The 17,043-nt window shown below is 39.7% G+C and overlaps 3 protein-coding genes across 4 annotated transcripts in view; 1 reads left to right on the top strand and 2 right to left on the bottom strand.

The window, feature by feature from the left end:
* The window catches only part of LOC121552479 (rho GTPase-activating protein 18-like), a 30,553-nt gene extending 29,686 nt beyond the window's left edge, over positions 1-867 (bottom strand). The window contains exon 1 of the mRNA XM_041865419.2: positions 652-867. Coding sequence (XP_041721353.2) covers positions 652-791 — 140 coding nt within the window. The 5' untranslated portion in view covers positions 792-867. The remainder of the gene's footprint in view (positions 1-651) is intronic.
* Positions 868-4,337: 3,470 nt separating this feature from the next.
* Positions 4,338-6,809, bottom strand: tmem244 (transmembrane protein 244). The gene is made up of 6 exons (XM_041865654.2): positions 6,620-6,809; positions 6,145-6,230; positions 5,780-5,856; positions 5,516-5,641; positions 4,782-4,826; positions 4,338-4,583 (listed from the first exon to the last, which is right to left on the bottom strand). The coding sequence occupies exons 1-6, from the start codon at positions 6,722-6,724 to the stop codon at positions 4,486-4,488; spliced, it is 537 nt and encodes a 178-aa protein (XP_041721588.1). The 5' UTR covers positions 6,725-6,809; the 3' UTR covers positions 4,338-4,485.
* Positions 6,810-9,465: 2,656 nt separating this feature from the next.
* Positions 9,466-17,043, top strand: part of LOC121552779 (lethal(3)malignant brain tumor-like protein 3) — a 62,684-nt gene continuing 55,106 nt past the window's right edge. For both annotated transcript variants that reach the window (XM_041865811.2, XM_041865810.2), the window contains exons 1-8: positions 9,466-9,551; positions 11,164-11,288; positions 11,576-11,687; positions 14,028-14,193; positions 15,316-15,463; positions 16,041-16,125; positions 16,394-16,488; positions 16,796-16,900. In XM_041865811.2, the coding sequence (XP_041721745.2) occupies positions 11,181-11,288; positions 11,576-11,687; positions 14,028-14,193; positions 15,316-15,463; positions 16,041-16,125; positions 16,394-16,488; positions 16,796-16,900 (819 nt within the window). In that variant the 5' untranslated portion in view covers positions 9,466-9,551; positions 11,164-11,180. The remainder of the gene's footprint in view (positions 9,552-11,163; positions 11,289-11,575; positions 11,688-14,027; positions 14,194-15,315; positions 15,464-16,040; positions 16,126-16,393; positions 16,489-16,795; positions 16,901-17,043) is intronic.

Below are 17,043 nucleotides of genomic sequence, written 5' to 3'. Positions count from 1 at the left end.
ACCCGGAGTATTTATGTCTGTAATAAAGCCCTTTAGTGAGGAAAAACTCATTCTGATTGGCTGGGCCTGGCTCCCCAGTGGGTGGGCCTTGCTCCCAAGTGGGTGGGCCTATGCCCTTCAGTCCCACCCATGGCTGTGCCCCTACCCAGTAATGTGAAATCCATAGATTAGGGCCTAATTTATTTATTTCAATTGACTGATTTCCCTATATGAACTGTAACTCAGTACAATTGTTGAAATTGTTGCGTTTATATTTTTGTTCAGTATATATTCTGTAAGGGCTTGCGCTCAAGTTTTCTGTAGCCTAATAAAAAGAGCCTAGTTTAGCCTACAACTGGTATTTATAGTGCTTGCCTTGTCGTACGCACGGGTGTATTGTCACTGCTTGTTTAGTCTATGAACTCATTCGATTTCAAATATCCATCATAGGAAACAATGTATCAACACATGGAAAAGTCAGCGGTGGCTTGAAGGCTACTGAGTGTTCTGTTAGAGGTTAGATTACAAACGGGGCAACTGGTAGCCATATCTGTCTAAAAAGAGAAGATGCTAGGCAACTGGAAGACCTTTGTACCTCTCGTCACTATTGAGGCGGCAATGTTAGAATGTTACATACAGTACGCTATGTTCAATAACAGACTATCCGCTCACCTCAACGATGAAGACTCGATCTCTTCGGCACTATCGACACGCGAGGCGGGCGGTAAAACTTCACTATTGCTAAAATACCCGGTCAATATGACTCTCTTGGCGTCCTGCTGGCGACTCATGTTGCGCGACTCATGCTGCATTATTGTTGAAGTTCGCAAGTAACTTAATGTACACAGCTCTAGGAGTAGTAGAGCTGTGTGTGCGAGTGGGGCTGTCTCTCAATGATCTCACTCACTGCCTCCCCTAACATGGATAATCAACAGCTGCCTGAAAGCACCGCCCAGAATGCCGTTGAGCCGTGTAATTTGGGCTGAGTCACTCCTAGAAGACTATGAAAGATCACTTTTTTTCTTGTCCCAGCCATCTATCTTATCTACTTACTTATATGGTCCCCCAGCCATTGGCCCCAGCACTACTAATATCCTATCTCAAGGCACTGACCTGAAAACAGCACAATCATGTTTTACTGCTCTAATATTCCAAGTTACGATATGTTATAGCTCATCCTTGGCCTATATTGATATTAATCATGATGCATGACGCATTATAATGCAATATAATGAAGTATTCCCTTTCATTCCACCTGTACTTTGTGAATTATAATTCACCATTCTGATCCCGATATTGATCTGAGGTCCTCTGTGACTATTGCCTAGTGTTATGGATTCATGGCATTTAAGCCTGCATTAACTTGCTCTTATAGCTGTGTAGTAAAACTGTGATAACTGCAGTACAACAGTTATTTAATTTGTGTATTTTGTGTGATTTATGTAAATGTCCATATCCCCAATTAGAATATGTTGAGGAACTATGTGGGGCTCTTGTGCATGCCAGAAGAAAAAAACATTATGTTACACTTACAAACTGTTACATTCTGTTCCAATCAATTAGTAAATTGGCAGGCTGAATGGGAAGACCTTTCTCCTGGTGTGAAAAGTTATCAGACCAGCTCCAACACGCCTCATAGGTTTGACTTCTGACCAGCATTGGCCATTACAATAAAGGCCTCCCATACTACAGTAAGTTAGTGGACTACCCCTATACTGCCATCTGGTGCTCAGTTACAACATGTTCTGTGTCTGTTGGGTGCAGCAGAGGAAATCCCTTTGTTTTTGAATCACTGGTAATGATGCTCAAAAAGGATCTGGGTTCATTGCTGCGATAACGCCTATCAGTGGGCGTGAATAGAACAACAAGTGGGCAGTATTAATCACAATTGAATACTTAATAGCCACTAAGCTGCAATAAACTTAAATAATATCCCAGTAGGTTAAATGAAGTGTTACTGTTGGTATTGAATTTTACATGGTAATTCCCTCTGTGTATACCTCTGGTACCAGTCATCATGTATGGACTGTTTGGCTAGGACTGGTCAGGCAGTTGACCTTTCGAATTATGAATTATGCCATGTATTTAGTGCTTATCATGGCATCATAGTCATAGTCAGATTAGAAAATGGATCTGCTGGTAAATCTACTGCTAAATCTACTGCTGTCACAGAGGTCTGTCCATTATAATGCGTTACTCTGCTTTCTTGACATCTAAGTCAACCAGACAGGTCCTACAGGCCTGAGTTTTGTCGCGTCTGGACTACTGCCCAGTTATGTGGTCAGGTGTGGCAATGAAGGACATAGGCAAATTGCAGTTGTTCCAGGACAGAGCAGCACGCATTGCACTCAGATGTACACAGAGGGCGAATGTCAATAACATGCATGTCAATCTCTCCTGGCATATGTAGTGCTATGTACTGTGTATTATGTTTTATTATGTATTTAATTTGTTATTTTTTTATTCCTGTTTGGACCCCAGGAAGAGTAGCCGCTGCCTCAGCAGCAGCTAACTGGGGATCCTAATAAATACTACTAATACTACTACTACTCTGATCAAGTGTTTGAAATACAAGTAGGCCTATAACAAAACCTTGTGTCAATTCACTAAACAGAAACATTTATATTCTTGGCATGTTACTTAACACTTTAACCCATATATGTATTTGATATTCGATGAATAAAGCCCTATCTTAATCCTTCTGGAAAGGTGTGGACACTATGATCTGAGCAAAGCTCTTACCAAGGTGAAATCTACACCATCAGGTACAAGAATGGAGTGAAACTGAATCTGCACATGACAGATGTGGTGTTGCTTGGCTTCTTACACAAGGTTAGGAATGTCAACATGATATTTGTCATATTCTGTGGTGACAAGGTTTCGGCTATTTATTTTGTCGGAACAATAGCCTTCATATGATTTTATCATCCATGGTATACTATTTTGTTATTCCTGAAAGGTTTATTATTATTTTTTTCTGCCAGCTTTGTCCTCTGCGGCTCTGCCAACTTTAAATATCCCTCTTGGATAAAGGACTATCACCAAGCTGCCCTATCTCAACACACAGAACCTCATCAGAAAAAGAAAAAATAAGGGTAGTAAATGTTTTCAGTGATCTTGTAACACAGTCAACACACATAATTCACTCATGTCCAAGTTACATCAACAAAATCCCACATCCCATAATAGATACAGTATGAGACATGTTCAGTAAAACAAGCTCTAAAAACCTGGGGTGGGGAGGAGGGGAGGACCTCTCTGACTCCGTGGCTCACCTCGCCATGTGCTGCAGAGTGGTGTTGACACACACACAGTCACACACACAGTCACACACACACACACGTACACACTCACACAGAGCACACATGCTGTACGCAATCAGCCCCTGAAGAGCTCCCCTTGCGTCCCCTCCCATACACACTTCTGCATCTTTGCCTAATCTTATCAAATAGTTAAGGCCCTTCTTAGTTAGTGCTCTCATTCCTACTACAAATCCACTACAAAGAGCATGCTGCTATAGTTGTTGTCAAAGTGAATGGAAGGGGGTGGTGATAGAATCAAACTGTAGGTCTGAAAGTTGGTGCGGCAGGTAGCCTGGGGGTTAAGAGCGTTGGGCCAGTAATCAAAGGGATGCTGGTTCAAATCCCCAAGCTGACTAGGTGAAAGGTCTGTGCCCTTGAGCAAGGCATTTAACCCTAATTTCTCCTCTAAGTCTCTCTGAATAAGAGTGTTTGCTAAATCACTAATATTTAGCAGATCAACCATATTATGGGTAGATATATTTCCTGTTGTAGCTTTTCAATCCTTTTAGTTGACCTTTTAGTTGACTTCCAGTCTTTGACTTACTTCACTGTCTGGGGTGTGTCTGTGTAAATGTGGGGTCACTGGATTACAACTGTGACTAGGGACTGACTGCTCGCTACTGCCTCAGTAATTCTAAGCATTTTTAATCCAAAGGGCTTTAACAGACAACAGATGCTCAGGCTTAATAACAATCACCACTATGCGATCCCTAAAGTTCCTCAGTGTTTTAATTAGGTAATGTGTTATAAGACACTAATACCACTTTGTTTTAACCCTAATTGCTCCTGTAAGTCGCTCTGGATAAGAGTGACTGCTAAATTACTAAAATGTCAATGTAATAACTCTTTGTTACAGTAATAACACAGTAATAACACTTTGTTACAGTAATAACACAGTAATAACACTTTGTTACAGTAATAACACAGTAATAACACTTGTGTTTATTTCACCTCTAAAAAGAGCAAGTGATTCCTTATTATTTCCAATGGCATGGAGGAGGATATGAACAAGATACACAAAAACAAGAACATTGTTGGCAAGAAGTGTTTAATATTCTCAACAATTCCTTCCAAACAACCTAGAATTGCAAAATATGATATGTGGATTTACAGAGTACCAAAGTTGTGTAGTACAAAAAAACAGAGTATAAAAACATATTATTGACCCTACATCATTTTATAGAAGAAAAGCTCAATGTTTTTGTTAGAAATTTTGGAGCTCATCCGGATACACAAAATTATTCCTGAAAAGCTTGTATGCTAGAAGTTGGCCTCCGAAAATCATCATCACCAATCCAGAACCTATGACACACAGAATGGATAAGATGAGTGAACAAGTGGATTTAAAGGATAGACCTATTTGAATGCATCAGGTATTGAATCACTTGCTAAATAAATGTAGAACGACTAATTCATGCAATGATCAAAATACGCTGTACATAACAACAAATAATATTTTTATTGGCTCCAAATTGTCTGAAATCAAGTATGATTCCTTACCAAGAGCAATCCAATAATGTTCTGTTGATGGGAAATCAGACATAACTGGATGAAAGAAACAGACAGGATAGTAATTGAATATGACACATATTCAACCATAACAAATAAACTAATACATAAAATCAAGCTTTCTGTCAGCTTGTGAAACTGTATGATCATGATGTTCTTCTGACAAGCCTGTTTATACTAAAGCAGCCTTACAACCTTGCATAACATAACCTACTGTAGATTGAAATCCCATCAATTCAATGATAGGATTAACATTGACATCGTTTGTTCTTCTAATCCAATTCATTAGCAGATACTGAAACTGATACTAAAACATCCACTGAAAAGTGTGTCTCAGATGGGAAGTAGACTCATATGGAGTCATTGATGTGTTTGCTATTATCAAACCTGGCTTTATTGTAGAGCACTGGCAGCACCAGACAGCCAGACGCCATCACACTATAGGGCTGCTTGCTATACAGTAGCGACATTAATTGATGTTAACCAATAGAAAGAGGCGCTTGACACAGATGTAAATACAAAGTGGACAGCTGCATATACACCAGGCAGTGATTAGACCATATGTACATAATTGTATTAATCTGTCGATTTACCTAAAGAGTAAATATGCCAAATACAAGTCATTGATGGTTTGAGTGATGTCAGGTTTGTTCAGAAAAGCGTACATTTATGAAACCTTGGACAATGAGATTCTTGTCCCCTTGCCTCCCTCTCTTGCTGCTTACCTGCTACCGTCAGACCGATGTGTATTAGTGTGACTGTAATGGCGTAGTCCCACACCCACTCCTCGACAATCCACGCAAATATCAGGCCTCCCAAAAGATAGGTCACCTCCATAGAGATCACTGTCACTATGCAGGAAATACAAACTACACACCTCAGCTAACATGCTTACCAACATGAACACACAGAATTAGAGGTAGTCTATCTAAAAAAGGGTGAGGTTGCTAACTACTGAATAACAAGAATAAAGTATTGGATCAACTCACCTAGGTATTTTGGACTTTGCCATGATGGTTGTGTTGTGTAGTCAAAGGGTGCTAAAAGGCTGTCAACCTCATGTACCCTGCAGAGATTATGAATAATGAGAAACTTGGGTCAGAAATGGTTCATTTGCCGTTAACTGTAGTTACAGTGTGAGGTAGCACTGGAGACATATTGTGATGCTTTCTGACAGAAACCAAAATGAGGGTTCCATGCAGACACTGTGCATTCTTTAGTGGGTCGTTTCTGTGTTCACGAGACAGGAAGTACACGTCAATCATGTACCACAACATATGACAATGAAACTATATGAAAGACAGGATATACTTCATTTGAATATTGTGGAAAATATATATTATTTTAGACTCACCTCAGAATACCAATGCAGAGACTGACCACTATGTAGTAAACAGCATAGAAGGATATCATGCACATCAGCAAGTTCTGGAGAACAATCTGTAATACATGTTAACATCACATAAGACTCCATCACACAAGACCCTTAAAATGTAAGTCACTCATTCTTAATAAAACCTAAAATATGATCCACAATAATATGGATTCCTTCGACCATTGCTGTTTCCACAAAACTACATAAAAGTTTTTTTGGCCATTTTCAGACTGAATGCTTGCATAAACTGAACTCAGATAGGTTCAGTCATTTCAATGGAAGGTATTAGAATTCTATACCAAATGCTCTAAATTGAATAGTGAGCAACTACAGCAGCACATGACCTATGTACACAGTGCCACATTAAGTAGACACTGGTAAACATGTACACCTACTGTCGTTCTCTACTACTACATTTCCTGTTGTATCCAAAACTGAAGTCCAAGGTCTTTACCCATGTTTCACTGACGTTGGTCTTGATCTTGACTGGTGTTGGTCCATAGCGCTTCAGAGTAGACCCACAATACCCACAACACCTGCAACAGTAGTCCAACAACATGAATGGCCGCCTTTTCTTTTATCAGTGGAGACACTAGAAGGTAGCCTACAGTAGAGCAAACACACCAGGGGATGAGGGCTGGTCTTAATGGTTAATGGGATTACACACATGCAAAAAGCTTCCTGTCTCAATCCAGGCTGGATAAAGCCCGCCCCAAGGCCCGGACCACTTCTACAGCATCACCCACACACAGTGGCTAGAAATACACCTGAGTGGGGTGACAACCAACCTGTCTTCACATCCCTGTGATGTCACTGCATACATATTCACTGAGCCGTATTGTTTTTTAAGCTATTAATGTGGTGTTGGCCTGTTGGGGTGTATATACTGTAACAGCTGCTGGAGAACCAGGAGGCCAGCCAGACATGACTCTGAGTAAATTAAATGTAAATAGGTCACACACTTCTTTAGAACTGTGGAATTCTCTGCTTCCCTGGACAGTTGATCTACAGTATACTGCACAGCAAATTGGCCAGTGTTACCTAGTAGATTTTTCAGTCTAACTTTTCTAAAGTTGATTCAGGAGTTAAGTTAACTCTGTAAGTGTTAATTTAACACTCATTGGTGTAAAAGAACCCGAGTGTTGGCATTAATAACCAGAGTTGAACCAAAATCATGCCCATCATTATCATATTTCCCAGCATGCTCTATTGCAGGTTGGTTTTTAGAATAGTTTGATTCAATATCTATGCTTTTTCATGTACATTGATTTATTTATTAATCTTATGCTACTCAAGTATAAACAACATTTTCCTAAACTAATCCAATCTGTTACTTGGACTTATTACACCGGTTACTGAAATGGTTGTTCCAGTTCAGATGCTTTAGGTAGTTTCATATTTTAGTCTCCCCAATCCAGGCAGTCATTCTGAATACAGGTTGCAGGTGAATACAAATTCCAAATGTTAGATATCCCCACTCTGGCTGGATTCCAATAGGAATTACAGATCACTTTGCAAGCCAGCATGAGTTTGAGGTCACTGTATTAGGTTAAAACTAGGCCCTCAAAATAAGGCGTTATGAAATACATATTGTATTGTCTTAAACAATTACATTTTAATGATAACATATTCGCTTAGGATCTCACTTGGTGAAGTCCACAGGACTGAAAATGAATGAATGCAACAACCATGTCACTGTCACTAACAAATACAGTCATGGGTTGTATCTCTACAATTCACTCAAAAGGCAAGGCACACTGGGAAATATGCAAATAAGACTTTACACTAAGCAAAGTGTTAATTTAACACTGTAAAGTGTGGACCGTATAGACACTGGAACCGTGTTAAATTTAACACTCTACAGTGTTGATTTAACACTGAAGACTTTGCTGTGTGTGTGTGCTACTACATATGTTCTCTGTGAAACTGGACATATTCTTGAATGTTTAGAGTTGAGACATTGAACAGGCTCCTGCTACACGGTTGTTAAAATCATGACAGAACTTTGAGGAAAAGCAAACAAGTCCTAAGCACTTAAATCATTATCCCAGTCATAAATCCAGTCTTCAGTATGTCTTTTGACAATCACCCTCCATGCCCTGATTGAGCTTCTTTACTTTTTAGTGAATTAGTGACACTAATCACTAATGTTCTATACAGTGAGTGGATTGTACCGTGACGCCAATCATGCATTAGAGAAGAGACAGATCACCAACAAAAAGCATGTCTTCAGCTAAATGCTCAGTCTTATGCAAGAAAGTGCTCCCAATCAAATCTTTGCCCGCATGCCATTCCACTATGCACATTCCATGAATTGAAATTGATCTCCATAAGTATCAAATGAAATGTACAGTATGGTGATCTGCAACAGCAGTAACACCCCATGCAGTATGCGTTAGCCAGACATGCTCTCACAGAGCAGCCCATAATAATCTGATGACAAAGCATGAAAGATTTTACAGAAAAAAAGTAGTCATACTCATGATCATAACCATTTGTTTTATAACTGCAGGCATTGGTAACAATAAGCTGATTGACTACAAATCTGCACATATAGTTACTGTACATTTGTGTCTGTCTCTAGACAGCCATTACTGATGAAAGTCATACTTTATGTATTCTACTCTAACGTAATATATTATATTCTATTCTGTACTATTACTTTTACTGGACAACTCTAGATAAGCTAACTAGAAGTCCAATAAAGGTATTTGAGTTGTGGAATTAAACAGTAGGCCATGGCTACAGCCTATTACTGTTTTACATTTTGATGTCATTAAATCAAGTTGAGCCAATGTGTTTATAGTAATGGAACTATAACATGGCATAAATAAACGTTGTACATCAATCTGATTTTATTTGCATAGTTTCTTGCACAGGACTCACAAGCACAGCTTCATTGTATTATATCAACTGCAACGCAAACAAGCTTGCTGCGTAAACCTAAGCACAAAATTGAAAAAATGGGTTGATGGCGCACTACGTACTAGGATACAACACAATGTCGGTATTGAAACGTTTTCGGACGTTCTTTGTGCTATTTCGCAAGTCACCCGGTTTCACTGTCGACAAGCAAACTAGGTTTTATTTTTAGTAACATGGTATTCGTGCTCTTGTATTCCAATCATCGCCTATTTCAGTCTCCAAATATCCACAACGCATCAATAATCATTTGCTGATGGTTTTATTTCGATGGCAAGGTTATGCGACAAATAATGGCTTAATCTATAAATATTTTGTTACTCAACCAGCTAAAACTTTCGATATTGCCATCATGTGTTCTACAGTCTAGCTGGAGCACCCACTGCAAGCACTCGCTCAGAGCCACGCTCATGCGCATTGACGGCTGCCTGGGCAATTTGTCAGTACTCGTGGGAGAATTTTGGGTAAGAAACAGACAAATTAAAACAAATGTACTTTAGGATAAAACAGTTAATGCAGAAAATTATGTCTTATAGTAATTAGTGATCTATTGTGTAGTCTAATACTTTCATTAGAGGTTAATTGAGACGGAATTTGACCAAAACTTAACAATAAAGTACAAAACGACTGGACGTGTCATCAATAATATCAGCCAGGAAGAGGTTCAATGTAGAGCGTTAATCTATTGCGTTCTAAAATTGTAACAAAAGTTGCGTCGAAAATTACTGCAATCGATAGAAAATATGTTGCGCTACATTTCTTGTCTCTTGGAGACGTATATAATAATGGTATAGTGTACTCTTTCAAGAATAATGCGCTTCTGTGTAATTCCCGTTTATGGATGTGGAAAGGAGGAACCGTGCGCTTGACAAGCGAGCTGGACTAAAATATTTATATCACCATTTCCTTACAAAAAGCTGTCAAGGCAGTTAAATATATTTTTTGTTGTAGTGCAACGAGTCTGCAGGCCTGCCGGTGAGAATTATATAGAGTATATTCCAGCTCCGCCATTTTGGGGAACTGCCTTTAAAACACATTTAATATTATCAGAGCAAAGAAAAGTGTTTAGATCTGATACAATGCATGTTGGGCGTCTTGCTACGGGACATCACTACGTACCTGTAACACTCCTAGTTGGAATATAAAGGAAATGCGAACTGGTTGCGCCCAACCGAATAATTTAATCCCACTCTTAATAAAAACTATTTGACTCAAAGAGCTCGAAATAAATATGAATACCGCTCATAACCGACAATGAGCATCTGATGATAAAATCTAACACACATGGAGAATAATATGTGCACAGTCAACACGCGGAATTTTCCTTTGTAATAATATTTTTTTATCCTTCAAAAAAGTATTCCCGCATACGATGCAATTTTGACATTTAGCAGAGAGGAGTAATCCTTCAAATAGTTTGGGTTGTAAATGAAATTATATGTTCTCGTCAATTTGAAGTTACTTTCATATTGCAATTTCATAAATGAATGTCAACGATTTGCTGTTGACATAGGCTACTGTAACTGCCTGAATGCCTATAGTTTATAGGCGCATACATAAACCATAAATTATAGCCTAAACCCTACCCCAATATCAGGAATTATATTTGAAAGACAGCAATATTGACGCATCATATTGCATAAACTACCAATAATTCTTATTTTCTGTTAAATACATTAGACATTTTCGTCTCCATGTTTTGTTCAGTGATTTCATTGTTGAATAGGGACTGAAAGTTTCAAACGCAGTCGTCTAAAGCTTGTCAGCAATGACCTCTAGTGGTTGATGCACGTCATCGAGTTAAAATCACATGGCTTCCGCTGTTACATTTCGACAGTAGTGAAACATTGTTGCGAAGCAGCTCTGTGAAATGTTATTGAAACATTGTTGCCAAGTGGCTCTGTGAAACGTTACTTTGTCTCTCTTCTTTTCATTTGAGTTGGAATTTAGTTAGCTAATGTTTTAAAAAACCTTTTTAAAGTCAATTTATGTCGATTTAGTAGGCCTATGACATATTTATTCTGCAGTGCATTATTTATTTTCTGGCTTGGCTTCATCGATCATTGTCTATTTCAGATATCCCCTTTTTTAACATGGATGAGTCTACAGACACCACAAATGCAGTAGCCCCTGATTTTGATGTGTATGGTGCCATGGACTGGAATGATGGTGTTGGAACCTTACCTGGGAGTGAGCTAAAGGTACAGATCACCACAATAGCCAAAAAGATTCAATGTTGTCATATATATATATACATCTTTTTTTACATGTGTTATACCTAGCAGAAAAAGGAAACATTATAATGAAATTGAATGAGCCATTTTTGTAATGACAAATGCAATGTTATATATAATTGTATACATCATAAATTGTAAAAATCGTAATTAGTTTTAGTTTTTCCTGACCAGGTCTCATGGCCCTAATCACAGTATTCATCTAAATATAATATGCCATTACTCCTCACGTGTGTGTGTGTTATGTTCATCAGTTTAAGGTGAATGAGTTTGGAGTCTTGGAGGTCCTATCAGAGGAGGGTGATGATGAGAGGGTAAAGAAGGCTCAAGCCACCACTACATGGATAGTGCCCACTGCTCAGGAGGGTAAGATGGCATGGTTCAGTGTATACAACTTTGATATGCTCCCAACAGGGATATATTTGTGAGATGTAAGCCTACACATGTACAATGTTTGTATCCCCATTGGGATCTTACATAATATGCACCTGTCTCTCTAGCACCTGACCTGCTGGGATGTGCATATATTTTCTCTTTCATGTTTCTCTTTCAAGTAGGCATGTTTAACTGACAGTTTTCACTACCTTATCATATACCATGCATGCAGTCTTCAAGAAACTACTGGACATCAGTAGTGGTGGCTTTGTTTTTATGACTAGTCACAACACCAGATAATTACATCAGGTAACTGTGCTGTCTGAAATATGTTTTCATCTTTTAGTTTAGGATACCTCTGATATACAGTGAGGGGAAAAAAGTATTTGATCCCCTGCTGATTTTGTACGTTTGCCCACTGACAAAGACATGATCAGTCTATAATTTTAATGGTAGGTTTATTTGAACAGTGAGAGACAGAATAACAACAACAACAAAAACAAAACAAAAATAAATCCAGAAAAACGCATGTCAAAAATGTTATAAATTGATTTGCATTTTAATGAGGGAAATAAGTATTTGACCCCTCCGCAAAACATGACTTAGTACTTGGTGGCAAAACCCTTGTTGGCAATCATCAGACGTTTCTTGTAGTTGGCCACCAGGTGTGCACACATCTCAGGAGGGATTTTGTTCCACTCCTCTTTGCAGATCTTCTCCAAGTCATTAAGATTTCGAGGCTGACGTTTGGCAACTCGAACCTTCAGCTCCCTCCACAGATTTTCTATGGGATTAAGGTCTGGAGACTGGCTAGGCCACTCCAGGACCTTAATGTGCTTCTTCTTGAGCCACTCCTTTGTTGCCTTGGCTGTGTGTTTTGGGTCAGTGTCATGCTGGAATACCCATCCACGACCCATTTTCAATGCCCTGGCTGAGGGAAGGAGGTTCTCACGCAAGATTTGACGGTACATGGCCCCGTCCATCGGTGGGGATGGTGTTCTTGGGGTCATAGGCAGCATTCCTCCTCCTCCAAACACGGCGAGTTGAGTTGATGCCAAAGAGCTCGATTTTGGTCTCATCTGACCACAACACTTTCACCCAGTTCTCCTCTGAATCATTCAGATGTTCATTGGCAAACTTCAGACAGCCCTGGTTATGTGCTTTCTTGAGCAGGGGGACCTTGCGGGCGCTACAGGATTTCAGTCCTTCACGGCGTAGTGTGTTACCAATTGTTTTTATTGGTGACTATGGTCCTAGCTGCCTTGAGATCATTGACAAGATCCTCCCGTGTAGTTCTGGGCTGATTCCTCACCGTTCTCATGATCATTGCAACTCCACGAGGTGAGATCTTGCATGGAGCCCCTGGCCGAGGGAGATTGACAGTTATTTTGTGTTTCTTCCATTTGCGAATAATCGCACCAACTGTTGTCACCTTCTCACCAAGCTGCTTGGCGATGGTCTTGTAGCCCATTCCAGCCTTGTGTAGGTCAACAATGTTGTTCCTGACATCCTTGGAGAGCTCTTTGGTCTTGGCCATGGTGGAGTGTTTGGAATCTGATTGATTGATTGCTTCTGTGGACAGGTGTCTTTTATACAGGTAACAAGCTGAGATTAGGAGCACTCCCTTTAAGAGTGTGCTCCTAATCTCAGCTCGTTACCTGTGTAAAAGACACCTGGGAGCCAGAAATCTTCCTGATTGAGAGGGGGTCAAATACTTATTTCCCTCATTAAAATGCAAATCAATTTATAACATTTTTGACATGCATTTTTCTGGGTTTTGTTGTTGTTATTCTGTCTCTCACTGTTCAAATAAACCTACCATTAAAATTATAGACTGATCATTTCTTTGTCAGTGGGCAAATGTACAGAATCAGGTATGAGAATCAGTCAAATTGAGCTCAAAGCTAAGAAAGTGATGAATCATTATCTTTAAAAGTGGTCAGCTGTCAGCTATCTATTTGAACATTTCTGATTAGGCCTTCAATGTATGTCTTAGTTTAGCTCGTGGCTATATTGTTGTTAAAAAATATCAAACAGAGTATGCATGGGATCCTTTGACATTATTCCATTACTCTGTTCTTATTGACCCTGAGCTTAGAAACTTTTCATTAGCCACACAGGAGATGGGTGAGGATGACTTTGCGACTCTCTCTCTCTCTCTCTCTCTCTCTCTCTCTCTCTCTCTCTCTCTCTCTCTCTCTCTCTCTCCTTCCCTTTCTCTCTCTCTCTCCTTCCCTTTCTCTCTCTCTCTCCTTCCCTTTCTCCCTCTCTCTCCTTCCCTTTCTCTCTCTCTCTCCTTCCCTTTCTCTCTCTCTCTCACTCCCTCCCCAGCCCTCTCAGACAGTTTGTCTGTGGCAGTGAAAGAGGAGAGGCAGGAGGGGCAGTGGGTCCAGAGAGGCCGTGTGTGTGTGCGCTGCCAGAGGACGGGCTCCCCCGTGGACTTCCTGTCTGACTGCCTTCACTGCAGCGAGCGCTGTCTGCAGCAGGACCAGCAGGAGTGAGTGGGCTGGGGAGGACTAGAGATTGATTAGGGTGCAGAGGGTCTGGTCTGGTCCTAACTTCAGTTTCTGCCTGATGCAGTGGGAAAATATGATGCTACTTTCTGGTAGTTGAACTTGTGTTTATTGTGCTTATGAGGTTATTCCTTTTGTAATAACTTTCCCTTATGTACAGTGCACTGAAATAATAGAAGTGACAGACTCACATAGTCAATGTTGATATCATACACTGATGTCAAATGATCATGTTCAAACTATTTTGAAACACAAATATATATAAAAACATTTTTTACTGGTATCGTATTTTCTATTTCTCAATGTGCTTATATGAACAACTATAAACATCCTTCATATGCTTAAGAAAATCAATGAGTCTCCCTCCTATAATTTCTTTGGGCCAGCCATCCTATGCAGATTGGAAGTCAGGAATAATTGATCAGTTAGTTAATGTAAAGATTGGCGGTGATGCTAATGCATGCTCTGAGCTGGAGAGAGTGAGAGCCAGTGCTGCATTGCCGTGGGCCCCATGTATCCATTGTCTTATAGGAGGAGAAGCTGCCAACAGAACGTTACATCTTAAAGTGGTATTCCCTCTGTGGATTTACTACTGCCATGGCAACAGAGAAGGGAAAAAACTGCCTATACATCCTATAATAAACAATTAATTACACTTAATTAGAAACATTTTGAGTTAGATTACAATAAAAAACAAAAGTTTGATTTAGACCATTAATAGCTGATGATGATGATACGATTATACATAGGCAGCCGGTCCCATGAATAAGTCAATGTAGGCGCAATGCGTTATGAATATGAAATACATGTGGTCCCCCTGTACATTTACGACTTGAAAATGCATGTATTAACTCAGTCTACCAGTAGTAACACAATCTGTCTCATTCAATTATTTTCTGCCCTGCATCTCATTAGTGCATTTTTATAACAAGAATATGCAGTGAATGAACACTGTTTTGTGCTGGTCATACTTTAGATAATTTGCAGAAACATTTGCCAGTTCAGATATTTCTGAAACTATAGTTTCTAAGAATTATAATACTTTTTGCATAACCTTTTACTACTAGTTTCTAAATCGCTGGTACTCTATATTCTTTCCACTGCAGTGAGCTGAAGCTGAAGAAAGAGGTGTCTAAGAGCAATGGGGAGGTGGTGGGGGTCAGCCGTAAGAGGCCTCTGCAGCAGGACAAGAAGAGCCTAGCAGACAAGATGGATACCACAGAGGTCCTGCCTGAGGACCATGATGAGGACTATGTCAGTATTACTTTATACTCCAAGGAAGATAATGTTGTTATCTGGAATTCTTATCTATGCTTTCCCCCCCACACACTTTTACAGACATTGTGTACCTACTAAATCACTCCCAACATTTAAAGAAATGTACTGATATTTCTTGATATTTCATCACATTTTGTAGATATTGCTTATGTGATTTAAAGACGTTATAGACAAATAGTTCCAGAGCTCTGTCTGTACATTTTTTGCATCACTCCAGATTGCAAAAGATTGTGAGGGATGATACATTAGCCTTGCATGCCTTTTACTGCTGAGGTGTCATAACTCATACTAAATTAATGACTCACAAAATGCTGTGACCTGATTGGTGCTGAAAACTCTCTGATAGTCTCTGATTTATCATTAATGTTTCAAAATGGAAACATGTAAATTAATACACAAATTCAGAATGATTTCCATACTACCTCATAAACACTGTCCTGATTGCCTGCACCAAAATATCACATTGCTCTAGTCTATACTGTATTTGTGAGTATTCTTAGTCTTATTAGAATGTTCCTGAATTTTCTAGTGTTCTATTGTGTAAATCAAACAGGAGGAGAAAGACAGCAGGAAGACGACGCGTGGAGCTCCGCGAGGCAGGAGGAAACGGAGGGGGGATGCAGCCCTGCTGAGACACAGTAAGTAGAAACAGGCAGTGGAAGGGACACCTGTGAGGGGTGTTTGTGTCCCAAATGGCACCCTATTCCCTATGTAGTGCGCTATGGGGCCTTATCAAAGGTAGTGCACTATATAGGGAATAGGGTGCCATTTGGGACTGTCTCTTAGGACAGAATCTTCTCACTATTTCCCAATCACTAAATTGATATAATCACTGACATTGCACACACACAAACTGTATGTAATGTAATTTATTGCTTGTTACAATCCAATCATTATTTATGGCAGCTGTTCCATATGGAGGGAAGAAGAAGTCTTGGTGTTGGGCCTCCTATCTGGAACAGGACAAAGCCATTGCTGCCCCCACTAAACTGTTCAAAGAGGTGAGCTATCATACCCCTCAGGCCTGTCTAGAATTGGTTATTAACTGAGGTCTAACCTATTATCATTCTCTGTTTCCTTCGAGTCATTCTAATCTTTCTTCTATTTCTCCTTTACAGCTTGTCATTCAGGGTTAAGATGCAATTTCACATCAAGGCCTACATTGTGTCCTGCATGTTTAGAGTTCATTTATTCAACTCATTAACCATATTATTCTTTGCCTACAGCAACACTGTTAAGTTCATTATTTATTCTCCATAAGTCTGGGAATATGTATTTTAAAGGAATTATGTCACGTTTTCCTTTCAGCACCAGGCCTTCCCCCTGAGTAAGAATGGATTCCGGTTGGGTATGAGGCTGGAGGGTGTGGACCCAGAGCACCCCTCCATGTACTGTGTGCTCACAGTAGCTGAGGTAACCTCTCACCTCGACTCATCATCGCTGCCCTCTCAGAGGAGTCTAAACTCATGTCATTGATATCTTCAGCTTTGGGAAGATCTGAAGCAACGTCTGCATTGTCATTGTTCTTGTTCCAGTGCATAGCAATAGTTGTGATC

The sequence above is a fragment of the Coregonus clupeaformis genome, chromosome 36, assembly GCF_020615455.1.
Source record: "Coregonus clupeaformis isolate EN_2021a chromosome 36, ASM2061545v1, whole genome shotgun sequence".
Lineage (NCBI taxonomy): Eukaryota > Metazoa > Chordata > Actinopteri > Salmoniformes > Salmonidae > Coregonus > Coregonus clupeaformis.
Note: the sequence above shows the minus strand (reverse complement) of the source record. Positions and strands in the feature narration are given on the sequence as shown.

Bases quoted from the DNA above. Each gene is read 5' to 3' on its own strand.
- tmem244 (XM_041865654.2), bottom strand. From the start codon at position 6,724: ATGTTGTTGGACTACTGTTGCAGGTGTTGTGGGTATTGTGGGTCTACT. The intron at 6,231-6,619 runs GTAAAGACCTTG...CATGTATTACAG, and splicing joins CCAACGTCAGTGAAACATGG to ATTGTTCTCCAGAACTTGCT. The intron at 5,857-6,144 runs GTGAGTCTAAAA...TAATCTCTGCAG, and splicing joins CTCTGCATTGGTATTCTGAG to GGTACATGAGGTTGACAGCC.